Source organism: Pteropus medius, unplaced genomic scaffold (genome assembly GCF_902729225.1).
Source record: "Pteropus medius unplaced genomic scaffold, Ma_sr-lr_union100, whole genome shotgun sequence".
In the NCBI taxonomy this organism is placed as follows: Eukaryota; Metazoa; Chordata; class Mammalia; order Chiroptera; family Pteropodidae; genus Pteropus; species Pteropus medius.
This window is the reverse complement of record NW_024349802.1, coordinates 17,148,878-17,164,656: the sequence shown is the minus strand read 5'-3', so window position 1 is coordinate 17,164,656 and position 15,779 is coordinate 17,148,878. Positions and strand designations below refer to the sequence as shown.

Below are 15,779 nucleotides of genomic sequence, written 5' to 3'. Positions count from 1 at the left end.
TGTTCCTCATTTCCTGAAGACTAGTGGGGCTTCTCCTTAGACTGGGCAGTGCCTTCCTGGAACCATATATATGCTATTGGTTCTGTTTCTATGGAGAATCTTGACTAATGTACTCGTCATTAGTTATATATATTATTATATAATATGTAATTATATAATATAATTAATATATTAATATCAACACAAAAGTTAATTATTATATATTTATATAATTATTTAATCATTAAATATTTATATATCTATTTAATTATATATTTATATAAATTAATATTTATGTGATTACACAATATAATTAATAGATTATATATTATATGTAATATATAATAATTACATAATATAATTAATAGATAATATATATATAATACCTAAGCCTTTCTCGCTACCTCCACTACTATCACTCTGGTTTAAGCCATCATCATCTCTCTTGGATGTTACAATTGCTACATACCTGGAAATGATTTTATCCAGAATAGACCACTCATTTCAGATTTGCCACAACGTGTGTCTCAGTTAGCTGCCTCAGGGTGTCATCTATGACAGATGACTTTCCATTTATTCGTCTTGATCATGTATAATTTATGACCTCTGTTGCTGCACCTGTGTAAGAACGGTGTACAGGCAAGTCAAGGAGAAATGATAAGTCTGAGCATTTGTTGTGTGCAAGTTAGACCATGGTTTTTTTTCACCATCTGATTCTCACGTACCTTCCAAAGTTTTGAGAGCTGCTCTCTGAAGAAACCCTGGCCCTTTTATCTTGGGCCCAAGAAAACATCTTAATTCATACTTAAAACATTGTGCTTTGGTGAGAGAAAAGGCACGGGACACATTATGGGAAGTGCATACTTTAAACATCCTCCTTTGTGGCACTGTGATCAGAGAGACCCTGTGCCCCCGGCACGCCCCATCCCTGCCCCAGTCTAATCCTCCCTCCGTGTGGTCAAGAAAGACACCATAATCAGAAAAATGAAGTTTCTGGGCTGTGGAATCAACTAGAACTGGCTCAAGTCCTGAATCTGATATTCTTAAATGGTAGGGCCTTGGTCAAGTTATACACCCCTCTTCAGTAAGTTTCCTCACTTACTGAACAGAGAGGATAATGCCTACGTTATGGGATTTAAATGAAGTCATAGACACGGGCCTGGCTCATAGTGAACATTCAATAACTGGGAGTCAAGATGAGTCAGGTTTGAAACTGATATCAGACTTCAGAGACATGATTGAGATGCTGTCAACTGGAGCCGAGCTGGTGTGTGCGGTGGACACTCCTGACCACTCCAGTGAGACTGACCCGTGGGCCATCCTTCACATTGTCACCCCAGTGCTTCTCCCAGAACATAAACTTGACCAGGACACCTTCCTGCTTAAATTGCTGTGAAAGTGACCTCAAGTCCAGCCCCTAAGTAGCCCGCAAGGCAGGCTGTCAGGACCCTGCCTTATCTCTGCCCACACCTCTCCACTCTTTAGACCACTTACCGCCGACTGACCTTTGCTCTTGGCATTAAAGAAATGTTAAGTAATTAATGACCTTTGAGCTTGTTGTTAGATCAGTCGTGCTTCTAACTTTGTGGACATTCGGCCATATTTTCTCCTTCTTCTTTGGGAAATAGCATGGGAAGTTTTCTGACATTCAGCCACACTGTGTCAACTGCATTTCTGTGTTTTACTGACTATCCAAAATGGAAAAGAGGTTGGTTTGTGTGACCAGTTTTTTTGTGCATACTGGTAGCCTTAACATATCTGTTCCTCCATCCTCTCACCTGTAAGATGCTGGGCTATATCAGGCGATTAACTGATTCCTTCTGACCAAAACCCTGGGAGCCAGGCTGGGGAGGTATACCTTCACCAGCAGGGAGCTGGCTCATTGATGCTGCTGGGGTTGAGGTGAGATGCTGCACCCACATCTCCTTCTTCAGTTTCACGCAGATAGCCAGGGAAGGTGTTTGCAGAGAGAGAGGGACTGGATGGGGATCCCTTTCCCCATGGCAGACGAGTCAGTGGGGGCCAAGTCAGTCAGGGAGGGAGCAAGAACAGCAGCGTGATTCCTGGGATGCTCTCTGCCCTCCTCCCCCGCCCTGGCTGCCCCCACAGGAGCCAAACTGTGTATCCCAATCCTAGAATGCCAGGAATGTGCCACAGCCTGATAGGCATGAAGCAATCTGCAGAGAGGCAGGGAGGAGCTCTGCTCCCAGTCAGAGGCCTGGCGGTGCAAGGGCTAAGGGGCCTGAGGGCTGGGCAGCCCCTCCCATCCTCCCTGGGCCTCCTGCTGCAGACGGGATATCAAAGGCTGCATTGTGCATTGAGCCGGGTCCTCGGTCCCTCGTGTGCCAGGGAGGAGGCGGGAGGAGGCGGGAGGAGGAACACCGTGGGGAGGCTGTTCCCTCCCAGCGCTCTTCTGGCTCCTGTTGCCAGGCTCCTCGTCCCGGCCCAGGGAGGATGGTGCACACATGGGTGGCTGCTTCTGCATCCCCGGGGAGCCGAGTCTGTCCTGGGACCCAGGTGAGTTTCCTGGGGGGGGGGACCCTGGCCTGTGTCTTGGTCTAAGTCGTGTGTCCAGTGAAGGCTCAGGGGTTTGCTGGGTTGGGGAAGCTGCTCTTCCAAAGATGGGGAGATGGTGGTGCTTTCTGGCTCCCTCCTCTGTTGGTCAGTATTTGTCATTCTGCCTTTGTGAAAAAGGAATAAAGCCTGGGAAGCATCTACTTTTCCTGAAGAGAGAGGTTTTGAGCTGGCTCTGTGGGGAGTAAGTGCTGCTCTTGGCTGCCACTCCCAGGGTGTGACTAAGCCCTTCCTTCCTTTCTTCCCAAGATTCCCTAGGTCAGGAAGAGAACTCGGGCTGTGAGTTCCTCTGGGGCCCATGGGTGGTCAGAAACTTGGCCACAGTCCCTCAACTCTATTTTTGTCAGAGTTGCTGTTACTGGGGAAAAACAGGCCATTTCCTGCCTTATACCTGTTACAATGTGATATTTTTTGGGGGGGTATGTCAAGTTGAGGCCATAGAGAGTTGTCGCTGTAAGAAATTGTCAAGTCATTGAGAATTGACATCAAGTGACCAACCATCCAGGTTTGCCTGGAACTGAGGACTTTCCCAGGATGCAGTTAGTGCTAAAACTGGGACAGTCCCGGGCAAACCGGGATGGTTGGTCACACTAATGCAAGCTCCTTGCTTCTTTTCAGAGCAGGACCTAGGAGGGATCCTGTGGAATGGAGTATGGCATTTCTCGGGATGATTGGTGTTTCGGGGGGTGGGGTGGTGAGCGGACTGGGCAAGGACTAACGGGGAGATAGAAGAGCATTACACCAAAGAACCATTCCTATCCTTTGTTAGCGTTCTATGTTTTCCTGAAGCACTGCCATAGTCCTGGGGCGGGGAGCCCAGGAGAACCCCTAGACAAGGCTTTCTACTCTGACAGATGACTTTTCCCTGGGAGTTTTGTTACCTGGGCTCAGTAATGTGGAAGCACTAGAGAGCCTCAAAGCGAACTGGAAGCAGCTATGTTCTGCTTCCTCCGCTTGAAGTCCCAGCCTACGCATCTTGGCACCTTCAGCAGGGAGAGGCTCCCAGACGAAGGCCATCCCGAACCTCATATTATAAGCTAACAAACCCCCAAACACTGCCACTGAGGCAGGCATCGTCATGGCTAATCACCTGGCCTTCGAGACCAGAGTTTCTGGGTTTGATATTGGTTCTTTGACACGCCTTGAGCAATTTCGGTTTCGGTTTCCTCCTCTGTAGATTTTATGATATAATTGTGCCTTCCTCATAAGGTTGTGGTGGGATTAAGACTAGACGTGAAACACTTAGAACAACCTGGCACAGTTAATTAAGCACAATAAATGTTAACCATATTAATGACATCTCTATGGCCCTGGCATATCACATTTTCTCTCTAGGTCTCTGCTTACTTATCTATAAAATGAGGGGTTTGTAAATTCAACCTATGGAGGTGTCTTGAGACCTCTGCTTCTGTTCTCTGACCCCCAGCTTTGGATGGAGCAGCTCTGCTTCTGTTTGATGTCCTGCTTTTCAGCTCAAGACTTCATGTAAAAGAATTCTGCAGCTCAAAACAAATAAACAAACTAATATTGAAAACATTGTCAAAGTTCTTCAACACTATCACTCAATTGTTTTATTGTTTCACTTGATTTTGCTATTAATAATTGGTTGGCATCCTAGATTCACTTTTTCACCAAGAGTCAGTCTGATATTTATTTCTTTTGAGGCTTTTCTTGAGATCCTTCCATATTGTTCTCCATACTTGTCAGGGCCTTTCCCTAGGCCGGTTGATGTAGGTGTTGTAAATCTGGGGCCAGTCGATATAAATATCCCCTTGTTAGGTGCCCCTATTTATCCTAGAGAAATAGAACAAACTATGAGACACATCGTGGAGTGACTTAATAGTTGTGTGACTTTGGGCAAGCATCTTATATTCTTTGAACCTGTCGACTGAGCCTAAATGCAACAAGAGGCTTTGGTTAGAAATAAATGATAAAGATTTATTCAAGGGCCTTAGGGTTTGCAAAATGGAATCACAACTGGGCAATATCCAGTGTTTCAAAGAAGAAAGAAAAACCAAGGGTTCTTATGGTAAGGAGCACAGTCTTGAGAAGAATCAGGCCTGCATTCTTAGCCTCTGGATTGGCCTGAGATGGTCATCCTCTAGATGACTAGTGGTCTGGATAAAGGGTGCCAGGTGGTCTGCATACATGAACATTCTTTCCTTAGTCCTTCAGGAGATCATCAGAGGGTTCTCTGGAGGTTTGATAGATATCCAGGTATTGACACAAAACTGGAAATTTCAAAAGTTTAAGTTCCCAAGCTTGTTAAAACAAGAACAGAATTATTTCCTCATACCTCGATCCACTTGATTTTAGTAATTTAGCAGCTTGACTCTAGTCACTTCATTTTATTTCTTCACTCTAGTCCTCAAACCTCAGTTTTCTTGTCTATAAACTGGATCTAATGGTAGTACCTACTATATGGAGCTTTTGTGAGGACTAAATCAGATAATTCATTGCATGGATTTAGCACAGGGTCTGGATTCTGATAACCCCTCAGTAAATGTGGGCTGTTTTATCGTTAGCTAATAGGGACCACTTCCACATTCCTTCTTCTTAATTCTTGACTCCATTGAGTAGGAGTCTGTGGTTGCTTCTGCCATTGTGTCTGTTTAAGTAGGAGCAAACAGCGAGCATCAACACTCCTCAGGGGTAAGGGAGGCAGGAAAGGAGAAGGTTCTTGATAGAACTGAGCCCTGAACAGCTGCTTAGCTGGTTTGCTGCTGGGGGATGCAAAGACTAACGTTGGTTCTGACGACCACAGGCATGCTGCATCCTTATACATGGATGCTGCCCTCAGCATTTGTTCCCTTGATGTTTCTCATTTGCTCACAGAAATCTCCTGATTGCAAGAGGTGAGAGGGTGGGTTTCTGGTCAACTGCCATCATCTTTGACTTTCTGGACCCTCCAATGTTCTTGCCATTGTTTAACAAACTATAGTCGTGTACTTAGGATTATAGAGCAAGTCATGCCAGTCCATCGGTCTAAAAGCTTCTAGTATTTTCCCCTTATCTTCAACACGTTCTTGAAGAAATTTGGCAGACTTACACTCTTAAACAGAGGATGCGGCAGAGACACACATTTGCCTACATTGATTGTTAGTGTTTGTAACTTCCCTTTCATTTATTTTTGGTAAATATGAATCATCAGTATAATAATAGGAGATTGAAGGTGAATGCTGACAATAGTAAATGATGCTTCACATTTGAACTTTAGAAAACTCGTGAGACATTTTGAACACATTGATAATAGAGAATATTAGAACAATAAGCCCACCCTCTAGCTTTAGTAAATTTCCACTTTATGTCGTATTAGCTTCAGAAAGTCTTTCTCTTGCTTTTTGAAAAAATAAAACATTACAGATACAGTTAGGATCCCCTGGTAGTTCTTCCCAATCTCATTCTCCTCTTTCCTCCCCCAGGTTAATCACTTTCATGAGTTCAGTGATTTTGTGCCTTTATTACATATTCATTGCAAAAAAAAAATCATCTTGAAGATTTTTAAACTTAAATAAAATCACATCATTATACAACTTGCTTCCCCCACACCCAACATTATTATCTAAGGTATATGTCTGTAGATAGATATAGCTATACTTGTAATTTAACAAGGACTGTGTGAGTTTGCAGCATAAAAACTGCTGATGGTATGCTTGTCAGGTCAAAGAAGGAAAAAGTATGTGAATGGACAACAAAAGAGTGTAGGGAAATGCATACTGTTTCGTTTTCTTCTTAAAGTCAGGGGTGATGATGGGTGGGTAGGAGCAAAGAGAGACTGAGGGAGGAGAAATAGGAGTGAATTCTCGTTTCCACCAAGTTTCTATGAATTTGATTAGAGACTTTAAATCTCAGATTTCTGAGGTCAGGTTATTGTAGTGAAAAGAGCGAGGTCTGCACCTAATAATCTGTTGCTTACTTTGTGTGTGATCTTGGTAAAATCACTGCTCTTCTCTGGGCCTTAGTTTCTCAGCAATGAAATTAGGAGTGGAACTAAATGATCTCTGAAATTCCTTCTAACGTTGATTTTCTGTAATTATTGCCTCTTCCTCATTTTTATTTCCTGTATTCGATATGTCAAAATGCCTTCTCTTTTTTTACTTTAAAACACACCCTTCACTCTATTCCCTCACTTCTCATGGGCCACGATCGCAGTCCACATTCTCACGCTCACACCCACGGATGGTCATGACAGTTTTAAGCTTGGCTTTCTTGCCTCTCCCTGTTCTTCCTGTGCCATGCCAGGTAGAATTTCCACTTTTATTATACCACTCCCATGCTCAAGAATGTTTCATGGCTCGACTATTGCTTGCTATCCATTATAATTTCTCTGCTTTCCTTACAATGCTCTCCTTATCCTGACTCTATCATATTCATCAAATTTAGCCCCATGATCACTCACCTCTCTGGTATGTACAGGCTGGCCTCTACCATCTCATGTGTATCCAAAACTCATTCACCCCTTTACTGCTGGTTTCTTTACAGGTAATCCTGCTTTCTTCCCACCTATATAAATTTACCAAGAAAATGACAAGGGAGCCACAGACCAGGGGATAATATTTGTAAACCATATATCTGATGTCTGTATACAGAACATTAAAAAAAACTCCTCTTATAACTCAGTAATGAGAAGGTAACCCAATTAAAATAAGGCAAAATGTTTGTATACTTTTATTTGGAAAATATATGGATGGCAAATAAGCACATGAAAAAATACTCGGCATCATTAGTTATTAGGGAAATGAAAATTAAAGCAATGAGATAAAACTGAGCATCTACAGAATGACTAAAATGAAAAAGGCTGGTACCGTTAAGTACTGGCGAGGATGTGGAGCGACTGGAACTCTCACACATTGCTAGTGGGAATGCAAAATGGTACAGCCACTTGGGAAAGTAGTTTGGCACCTTTTAAATAAAGATCGGTATTTATTTGAATTGAGGGGTAGTAACTTTTTCTGACTAATCATCGTCATCATCATCATCACTATAATAATAAGAAGAAGAAGAAGAAACTAGCTTACAGAAAGTAATTTACTGATTCATAAATGAAAAGCCCAGGGGTTATTTGATTCAGGTATGGGTGGATCAAGATATTCAAATGATGTTATTGGCCAAGTATATTTCCTAAGCTCTTTTTCTACTGGGTTGGCCTCAACCTCAGGTAGGCTTTCTCCCAAAGCAACTGGCGAACTGGTTCTATGTCTGAGATTCTCACACTCTAGAAGACAAAAGAAATCCTCTAGGTCCTAATTAAAAACACACATCTTCGGACTCTACCTCTAGTTATTCTGAGGTAGAGTAGATAGAGAAGGGCACCAGAAATACTTTTTAATTCATCCTTTTATTAAGACTTACCATTCATACAGAATTATGCATGAAATTATGTGTATACAGCTTGGTGAATTTTCACAAGGTGTATATATCCACCTATGCTGCTTCCTGTGGCAGTAATTCATTTGTTCTCATTGCTGTAGTGTATTTAATTGTCCATACTATCATTTACTTATCCATTCTAGTGTAGGTGGACATTTGCGTTGTTGCCGAGTTTTGGCTGTTATGAACACTGCTGCTCTGAATATTTTAGTGGATGTATTTTGGTGAACATATGTATGTACTATTTTGGGTATATACCTAGGAGGGGAACTGCTGAATCTTATGCATATGTGTGTATGCATATGTTCAGCTTGAGTTGATATTGTCAAACAGTTTTACAAAGTGAAAACTTTTAAAACTTATTCTCATACTAGCCATATCTGAGGGTTCTAGTTGCTATGTATGCTTACAAACATTTAGTTTTATCTACCTTTTTCAGTTTAGCTAGTCTACGCTACGTAATGGTTTCCTATTGTGATTTTAATTTTCATTTCCCTGATGAGCTTGAGAAATTTTTCATAAATTTATTGTCCATTTGGATATTATCTTTGATAAAATGCCTATTCAAACCTTTTGCCCATTTTTTTCTGGGAGGTTGTCTACCTATTCCTTAAAGAGTTTTAGCATTCTTTATATAGTCTAAATTGTAGCTCTTTGGTGAATATATATATTTTAATATTTTCTTCCCCTCTGTCACCTTTCACTCTCTTAATTACATCTTTTGATAAACAGAAGTTTCTAATTTTTAATGTATTCCAATTTATCCATTATTTCTTTTGTGGGTAGTGCTTTTTCCATCTTGTTTAAGAAATCACTGGCTATTCCAAGTGATGCAGATATTCTTCCATTTTTTTCTACAAGTTTTTTAGTACAGGTATCTTTTACAAAACAAGCACCTAAATAATTCTGATGCAGACAGTTCACGAATCATGTTCTGTGGAACTCCGTGATTTTTTGCTCTAAACTTTGCATATCCTTTAAAAGCTGTACACTTACCCTCTCCTCCAAACCAGGGTCACCATTCAGGACTTCCTTTTTCAAGGTGGACTCACCATATGGGCCCCTCATCGTTCTCAAGCTGTTGTCCCTTCTCATGCAGCCCTACAACAGAGACACATTCTCAAAACTCGCCAGGGCTTAGTGCCCTGTCAGTGTGGGGATCATAGCGGCCAGAGAACACCTGCTCTGAAGAGGGGCAGTAACCACTCAGCCCCAGCTGACTTTTGGCACTTGAGAATGAGTGCCCCAGACCTTCCAGTTCTCAAAGCAAAGCCAAGCACCTGGGTTATGCAAAATACCCTGATTTCTAAATGATTCAAACAATTCAAACTTTAAAAATTTACCACGTGGAGGGAAAAAAGTAAAAGAAAAAAGAAAAAAAGAAAATAGGTGTTTGCGGGTTTTCAATGGCCTGTGGCTTCTGTTCCACCAGATTACAAACTTTGTCCTAGAGTAGAAAAGCAGGCTTTCACTCCAGGTGTGATCCTGGCACCTGCCACTCCAGGTGTGCTCCTGGGACCAGCAGGAGTGTTACCTGGGACCACATTAGAAATGCAGAACTGGCTCTCAACTTCTGAGGCAGGATCTGCATTTTATCAATATTCCCATTATTCCCAATATGCACATTAAAGTTTGAGAACCACCAATGTAGACATGTGTTTTTTAACATTGACTCAAATTAGAAGCTTTTAGGGAATGTAAAAAAATACCTGTGGCTGGGCTGTGCTATGGACCACATAAATCAGCATTTCTGGAGATGAGACCTAGGCACTGGTATTTTAAAAAAGCAACCTGGATGATTCAAATAGGCAGCCAGGGTTGAGAAGCACTAATTTAGATCCATCCCTCATTTATGGGTGGGAAATGTGAAATCTCAAAAAATGGACACATGAAATGCCTTGCCCAAGGTCAACTAATGAATGGGAGAATCTGGCATCTCATGATTCCCAAGCCAGTGTCCCTTTGTTACAGTTACTTTTGGTTCCTGGGGGCAGAATTACGAAATGATCCCGTTCAACTAGAGCTCATTACTGCCAGTTTTCCAGCTAAGCTGCTTAGCTTTCGGCACTGAACCCTAACGAGATTTACTGGATGAAGAGCTGTGAGCTGATGGGCCCCTCCTTCTGCCTATTCAAGCCAAAATCTATTTCATTCCCTTTGTTCATTATCAAAAAAGTACTAACTGTTTTTGCTATGAAGAAATGGAAGTTTCTCCACGTAGGTCTCAAAATCCTACTGCATAGGCACAGAGGCCGGAGGCATAGACTCCATGCAGCAAGATGAGCCTTTGGATTCAGCATTAATTGACGGCGACTGGATAGAGCATGATTGCTCTGTCACTTATGGCGCTTAGGCTGCATCAACAGAAGCACAGGTCTAGAATGCAGACCTGGTAGGCCTGTTTGACTTTTACTCACCACCATTTTACAAATGAAAAAACTGGGAGGTTTAAATGAGTGTCTCACATCCAGTGATTGAGCCAAGATTGCTACACTTTATTTCAGGACCAGATAATATAATATTCTGATCCCGTGGTTTAGTTCTTGAGCAGTTCACGGTCAAAAGAACAGAGTAACCAAAATTGACGTGTTAAGGACTCGAGTTCTCTTGTAGTAGTTTGGGGAGACCAGGGAGGAGGCCTGCATTCCGCAGCAATACTTGTGAAATTCCCTTCTATTCGTTCATGTATTATAGCTGCACTCTCTCCTCTTTTCAATTCTCTGCCATGAAAATAGCCTCATCCCTAAGCCTCGCCTGTGCCAAAATCTCCTTTCTTTTGCTTTTCACTCCAATTTTATAGCTGCAAAGACAGAAACATTTTGGAGAGAAGTCCCATACAGGACTATATCTAGTGGGCAGACAGAGGATAGTGTGGGGACAATCATACATTTCAGGGTCATTACAATCATGCCCTAGCCATCTCCCCAGCTCTGCCCCAGCACTTCCGTTATCCACTCACTGACCTTGAACCTTGCTGTAGTCAGATGTATAATGACCTTGTAGACTCAACGTATATTGAGCACCTTCAGTGTACCAAGCCATGGGACTCAGTCTGACCTGTGGGTGGAATCTGTTTTTATTTTAATGAAATAGGGACACCCTGATTGCTGCAGGATCGAGGCAGCATGTATGATAGTTTTTTGATAACAGTTGAAGACTGAATAATTATAAGGCAATGGTGATAACTAGAATTCTTCCACACCACCAGCCCTGGAAAAAATTATCACTTGACAAAAACTTGCAGTTCTTGCTTATAACTGGCTTATACTCTCATAAATGATCTTTCATTTGATCTCCTCCAGGTAAAGAAAGCCCTTCCAAGGATCCAGCTGTATCGAGTGAGTTTATATCCTCATCCGAAGACAAGGAAAAATGTTTCCTGCCACAGAACATGACTCCAGGTATCTCAACTCCAAAGAGAAGCCCTCTTAAAAAAGTTTCCTTTCGTGTAGAATATTACAGTAACTTACTTATCTCTTCCATTTGCAGGCTCCCTCCCCCTTATCCTTTCTAGGACCATTACCAAATGCATCTTTGTAGGCACGACCTTGACTGTGATAGTCGTTTGCTCACAAATCTTCCAGTGGTCTCCACTGCCTACAAGATTAAGCTATAACTTCTCAGGATGACTCTCAAAGCTCTTCATAAGCTGGCATATATTAAGAGCTCCATACATATTTGCTGTATTAAAGAAAGTGTATCATCGATTAGATTTTAAGATGCTGAGGGCAGGGGTAATTTTTTTGAATAATTATGTATTCTACGTAGTACCTAAAAGAATTATTTGTACACAAGTTGTTCTCAGAAAATCGTGAATAAATACATGAATAGTTGAATAAATATGTAGAGGTCACATTTATGTTCTATATAATACCTAATAGTACCTTGCACATAGTAAGTTCTCAATAAATATTTGTCAAATTAATGAATAAGTGAATAAAAGTTTGAGTACGTGAAGTGAGATTGGCTGAAGACGTCTGTATGACTCTTCCAGAAGCATGGGCTTAGTGACCTCACATGTTCTTCTCATCCTCATACGCTCATCTCTAGGAGGTGGCACCACACTCCCCATTTTGAAAGTGGCAGAGTCTGGGAGGGAGGTGACTTCTTCACTGCCACACAGTTAATATGCGATGAAAAAGGATTCAAACCCTAGTCCCCATTCATTACCACGATGCTCCACTGTCTCTCCAAACATGTACTGCTCTCCAGTAGACAGAATATAGATTTGTGAAAAAGATTTACTTATGAATGTTTTAAAGGACATAAGTCACATGAATAGTTACTGCATAAATGTCATACCAGGCTCTTCCTTTTCCCAGTTTCAAATTCTGTCAAACAGGTTGGCTGACAATGAAAAAACCTTGCCCTTCGTTTCTTCCTATTGTGTCAATCTGCTTATCTATCTGTCAGCTTGGGCCATGCCCGCAAAAAGCTGAAATCACCATCTGTTGTTTCACGAGCACAGTGGAGTCAGCATTTTGCCTCATCAGTGCATGAAGGCCAATGAACACGGGGCACGTGTAGGTGAAACTTAATCGACCGGGGCTGAACTTGCTCGTCTTTCAGCGTTTTCCGCCATCATGCCATTTCCAGGAAGGTCAGGAGTGAGGTGGGGGACTCCCAGGCTCCCGCTGCCAGCCTCTCCTTTATGCAGAAGAGTCGCAGACAGAATCATTCAGATACATTGTCGTGATTAAAAGACTGTTTTTCAGAAGAACTAAAAAAACAAATGACAAAATGCACTTCACGTTAAAACTAGAGTGAACCTGATTTATCCTCCTGTCTGGCGATGCAGAGGGCACTGTAGGATCCCAGCGTGAGCCCAGAGGCTCCACTCCGTCCTCACTGGCTGAGGTCTCAAAAGAAGTTGGTTTATTTAAATCAGGCTCTTTTGAGTTCTACATCCACTGGATTCACGCAGGTGGCAAGGAGATTTACACTGCAGGGGCTGGCATTCATCAGGGACAATTCTGAGAGAGATTTTAGAGGGGAGTTTGGATCAAGTTTTGGAACGACAGGAGAGCAAGTTTGGTGAAAAGAAATCAGACTCAGAGTCAAGGTTAATTACACGTGTGACAAGTTGAGGGCAGTGAGAGCAGTAATTTCTGGAGTGCTGGGGTGGGGGTGGGGAGCTTTGCAAGGGGTAACGGCTAATGTTAAATGTATTTATTGAACATTTAGTATGTACCAGGTACTGAACAAAATCTTTGTATGCATAATCTCATTTAGTAAGCCTCTACTACTCCTGTGGGGTAGATACTCTAAAAGCCATTTTGCTAATGAGAAAAGTCAAGCAGAGAGTTAATTAACTGCTCAGGGTGGTGCAGTTAGCAAGGGCAGAGCCAGGCCTGGAGTCCAGGTCTGTGTGGCTCCTCCCCCGGGGCTCCCCCTTCCCCCTAGAGTTCAGTGTGTAGTGAGGCTACCAGAGAGGGTTGGACCTGGCCTGCGGAAGATGGAGGGCTTCGATGAGATTAGAACATGGGCCAGGGAGGAATGGATGGGAACGAACATCCAGCCGAAGTTCACACCAACGTCAGGTCAGTTGGGCATGTCATATGAGAGCTGGTCTGCAGCCACGGCATTTCCAAGACTTTTAGGTTAAAGACAGGCCTTGCCAAGGTAGGAGTCCAGGCCGGCGTGTTAGGGGCTGTCTCTAATGTGCTCGGGAGTTTTCAAAGGCCCTGGCAAGTGAGGACTAGAAGAGAGACTTCTGCGATTATTCAGTTTGACACCTTCTTGGTTTATTGTGTTTGATAATTATTAACAGCATCGCTACTTGTTGTCTAAAGAAGATACTGGCAACGTGTAATTATAAGGTGAACCTGCTAAGCGTGGCCTTTGCTGACGACTCTATCCAAAAGCATAGCTCACCCTCCCACGGCTCCATCCCAGTCTCTGCATCCTGTTACGTTTTTTTGTAGCGCTTTTCTCCATCTGAAGTTACGGTGTTCACGGACATGGTTGCTTGCCCAGAATATGTGTTCCATGAGAACAGGAACCACGTCTGCTTTGTTCCTGCTGTATCAGCACTTAAAACAGCTTCTGCTCACAGCATTGGATAAGTGACTGTGCATTTTGAATTAGAGATAGACTTGAATGCATTAACCAATCACCATGACAATAAATGCATTATTAGCAACAGGTTAGAGAAAACGTATGTGTGTATATATAACACATGAAATATGTATCTATTACATATCAATTTGCTATATAAACATTTCCATAAATATGTGAGTAGTTGTTTGAAACTTTCACAAATTATCCACAGGAGGAAATATATCCTAGCTGGTTCTGTGTGGGCACTGTCACCTCAGTGCCAGGCAGCGTAGGAATAAACTTCACTCAAAGCATAAATAACCTACCCGAGTGTAACAACTTTGGGGTTTCCAGAACATTCCAGGGCTTCAGCATTTTTTTTCCCCCCTGGGGGAAGTGTTGAAGGAAGTTAAAGGATCATTAAGATCACTTATAATCTAAAATTAACGAGGACACCCATTTAGGGTTTAGCTGTGGGAAACATCGGGGCTTATCTAATTCTTTCTTTCCTTTTATTGCGTTTCCAGTCTCATCCCTCTCCCACTGTTCTCTTTAAGATCTGACCCTCTCCTTCAGCGTGAAGAGCCGCTCCAAGAGGTGTGTAAACGGCCCCTTGCAGGAGGCAGCCCGGAGGCGGCTCTGGGCGCTGGAGAATGAGGACCGGGAGGTGCGTGCGCTGTTTAAGGTGAGCTTGGGTGGGGCGGCGCAGCCCCGGGGCCGGCCTCGCGTCCTTCCGCCCTTCCGCCGCTGGCTGCCCAGCACCGAGGACAGCGCTGGGAACAAAGTAGGCCCTCAAGGAAACATCTGACTGAACAAATGAGTGAACAAAAATGTACACATTCTCTGCTCAACAGGAATGGGCAGGAACTCGCAATGGGGGCGGCCTCTGGGATTGCCGAGTCAGAGAAAACTTCAGCTCAAATCTGCCCCTATTAATAGTATAAGCTTCCACAAGACTTAACCTGTCTCTGTAGAATGGGAGACATTATAACATCTAACTCATTTAAGTATACTTTATTTAATGTGGCGAATTTGAGTTTTATTGTTTTTTCATTGTAATAAAATATACATAATGTACATTTTCAATTTTAATCATTTAAATGCCCAGTTCAGTGGCAAAGGTGCATTCGCATCGTCACGCGGCCATCACCACTTTTTCATCATCTCAGACTGAAACTCTGTACCCGCTGAACAGTAACTCCCTTCCGCCCGCTTCCCTCAGCCACTGGTAACCGCTGTCTACTTTTTTTTTAAGTGCCAAAATTACCAATGAAAAATTAATACCTATAAGTAGTAGAATGAGAGGAGGAAAAGGCAGTAAAGTAAATAAATCAATTTCTCATCTTTCATCGTGGAAAGATAGTCTCTTCGATTATTAAACCAAGGAAGAAAAGTGTGATCAAATCGTTTACAGTTTAGGAGATATTTACTAGAAGAACTAAAGTTAAAATTGGTTAAAAGTTGTTGCAACTTTTAACAAAGTTAAAACATGGAGGAAGGAGGATATTACTTTACATAATAAATGCATATGTTCTAGTTATTTTTACAGTCTCTGCATTAATTGGACACAAACTGACGCACTGAGACTTGAGTGGGGCGCACCTGGGAAAGCCGAGGCCTGGGCGGGCTGGATCTGCCCTCCGGGCAGGGGACCACCGCACACGCACAGCGGACTTGAGCAGTTGCTTAACCTGTCTCTGCCCCGGCCCCCATGGCTATAAAACAAGGATAATGCCATCCTCTATTAAATTTGAAATGCCGTTTGATTATAACATGCACCACTGTTTTGTTTACCTCTAAGAAAGAATATAAATACT

At 42.6% G+C, this 15,779-nt stretch overlaps 1 protein-coding gene across 4 annotated transcripts in view; it reads left to right on the top strand.

Annotated features, from left to right (window-relative positions):
- The first annotated feature begins 2,179 nt into the window (after positions 1 to 2,179).
- Positions 2,180 to 15,779, top strand: part of SH3TC2 (SH3 domain and tetratricopeptide repeats 2) — a 50,432-nt gene continuing 36,832 nt past the window's right edge. For 3 of the 4 annotated variants that reach the window (XM_039836495.1, XM_039836494.1, XM_039836493.1), the window contains exons 1-3: positions 2,181 to 2,496; positions 11,226 to 11,324; positions 14,520 to 14,647. In XM_039836495.1, the coding sequence (XP_039692429.1) occupies positions 2,445 to 2,496; positions 11,226 to 11,324; positions 14,520 to 14,647 (279 nt within the window). In that variant the 5' untranslated portion in view covers positions 2,181 to 2,444. Of the gene's footprint in view, positions 2,497 to 11,225; positions 11,325 to 14,519; positions 14,648 to 15,779 lie in introns of all 4 variants that reach the window. The other variant, XM_039836492.1, reaches the window with a different exon arrangement.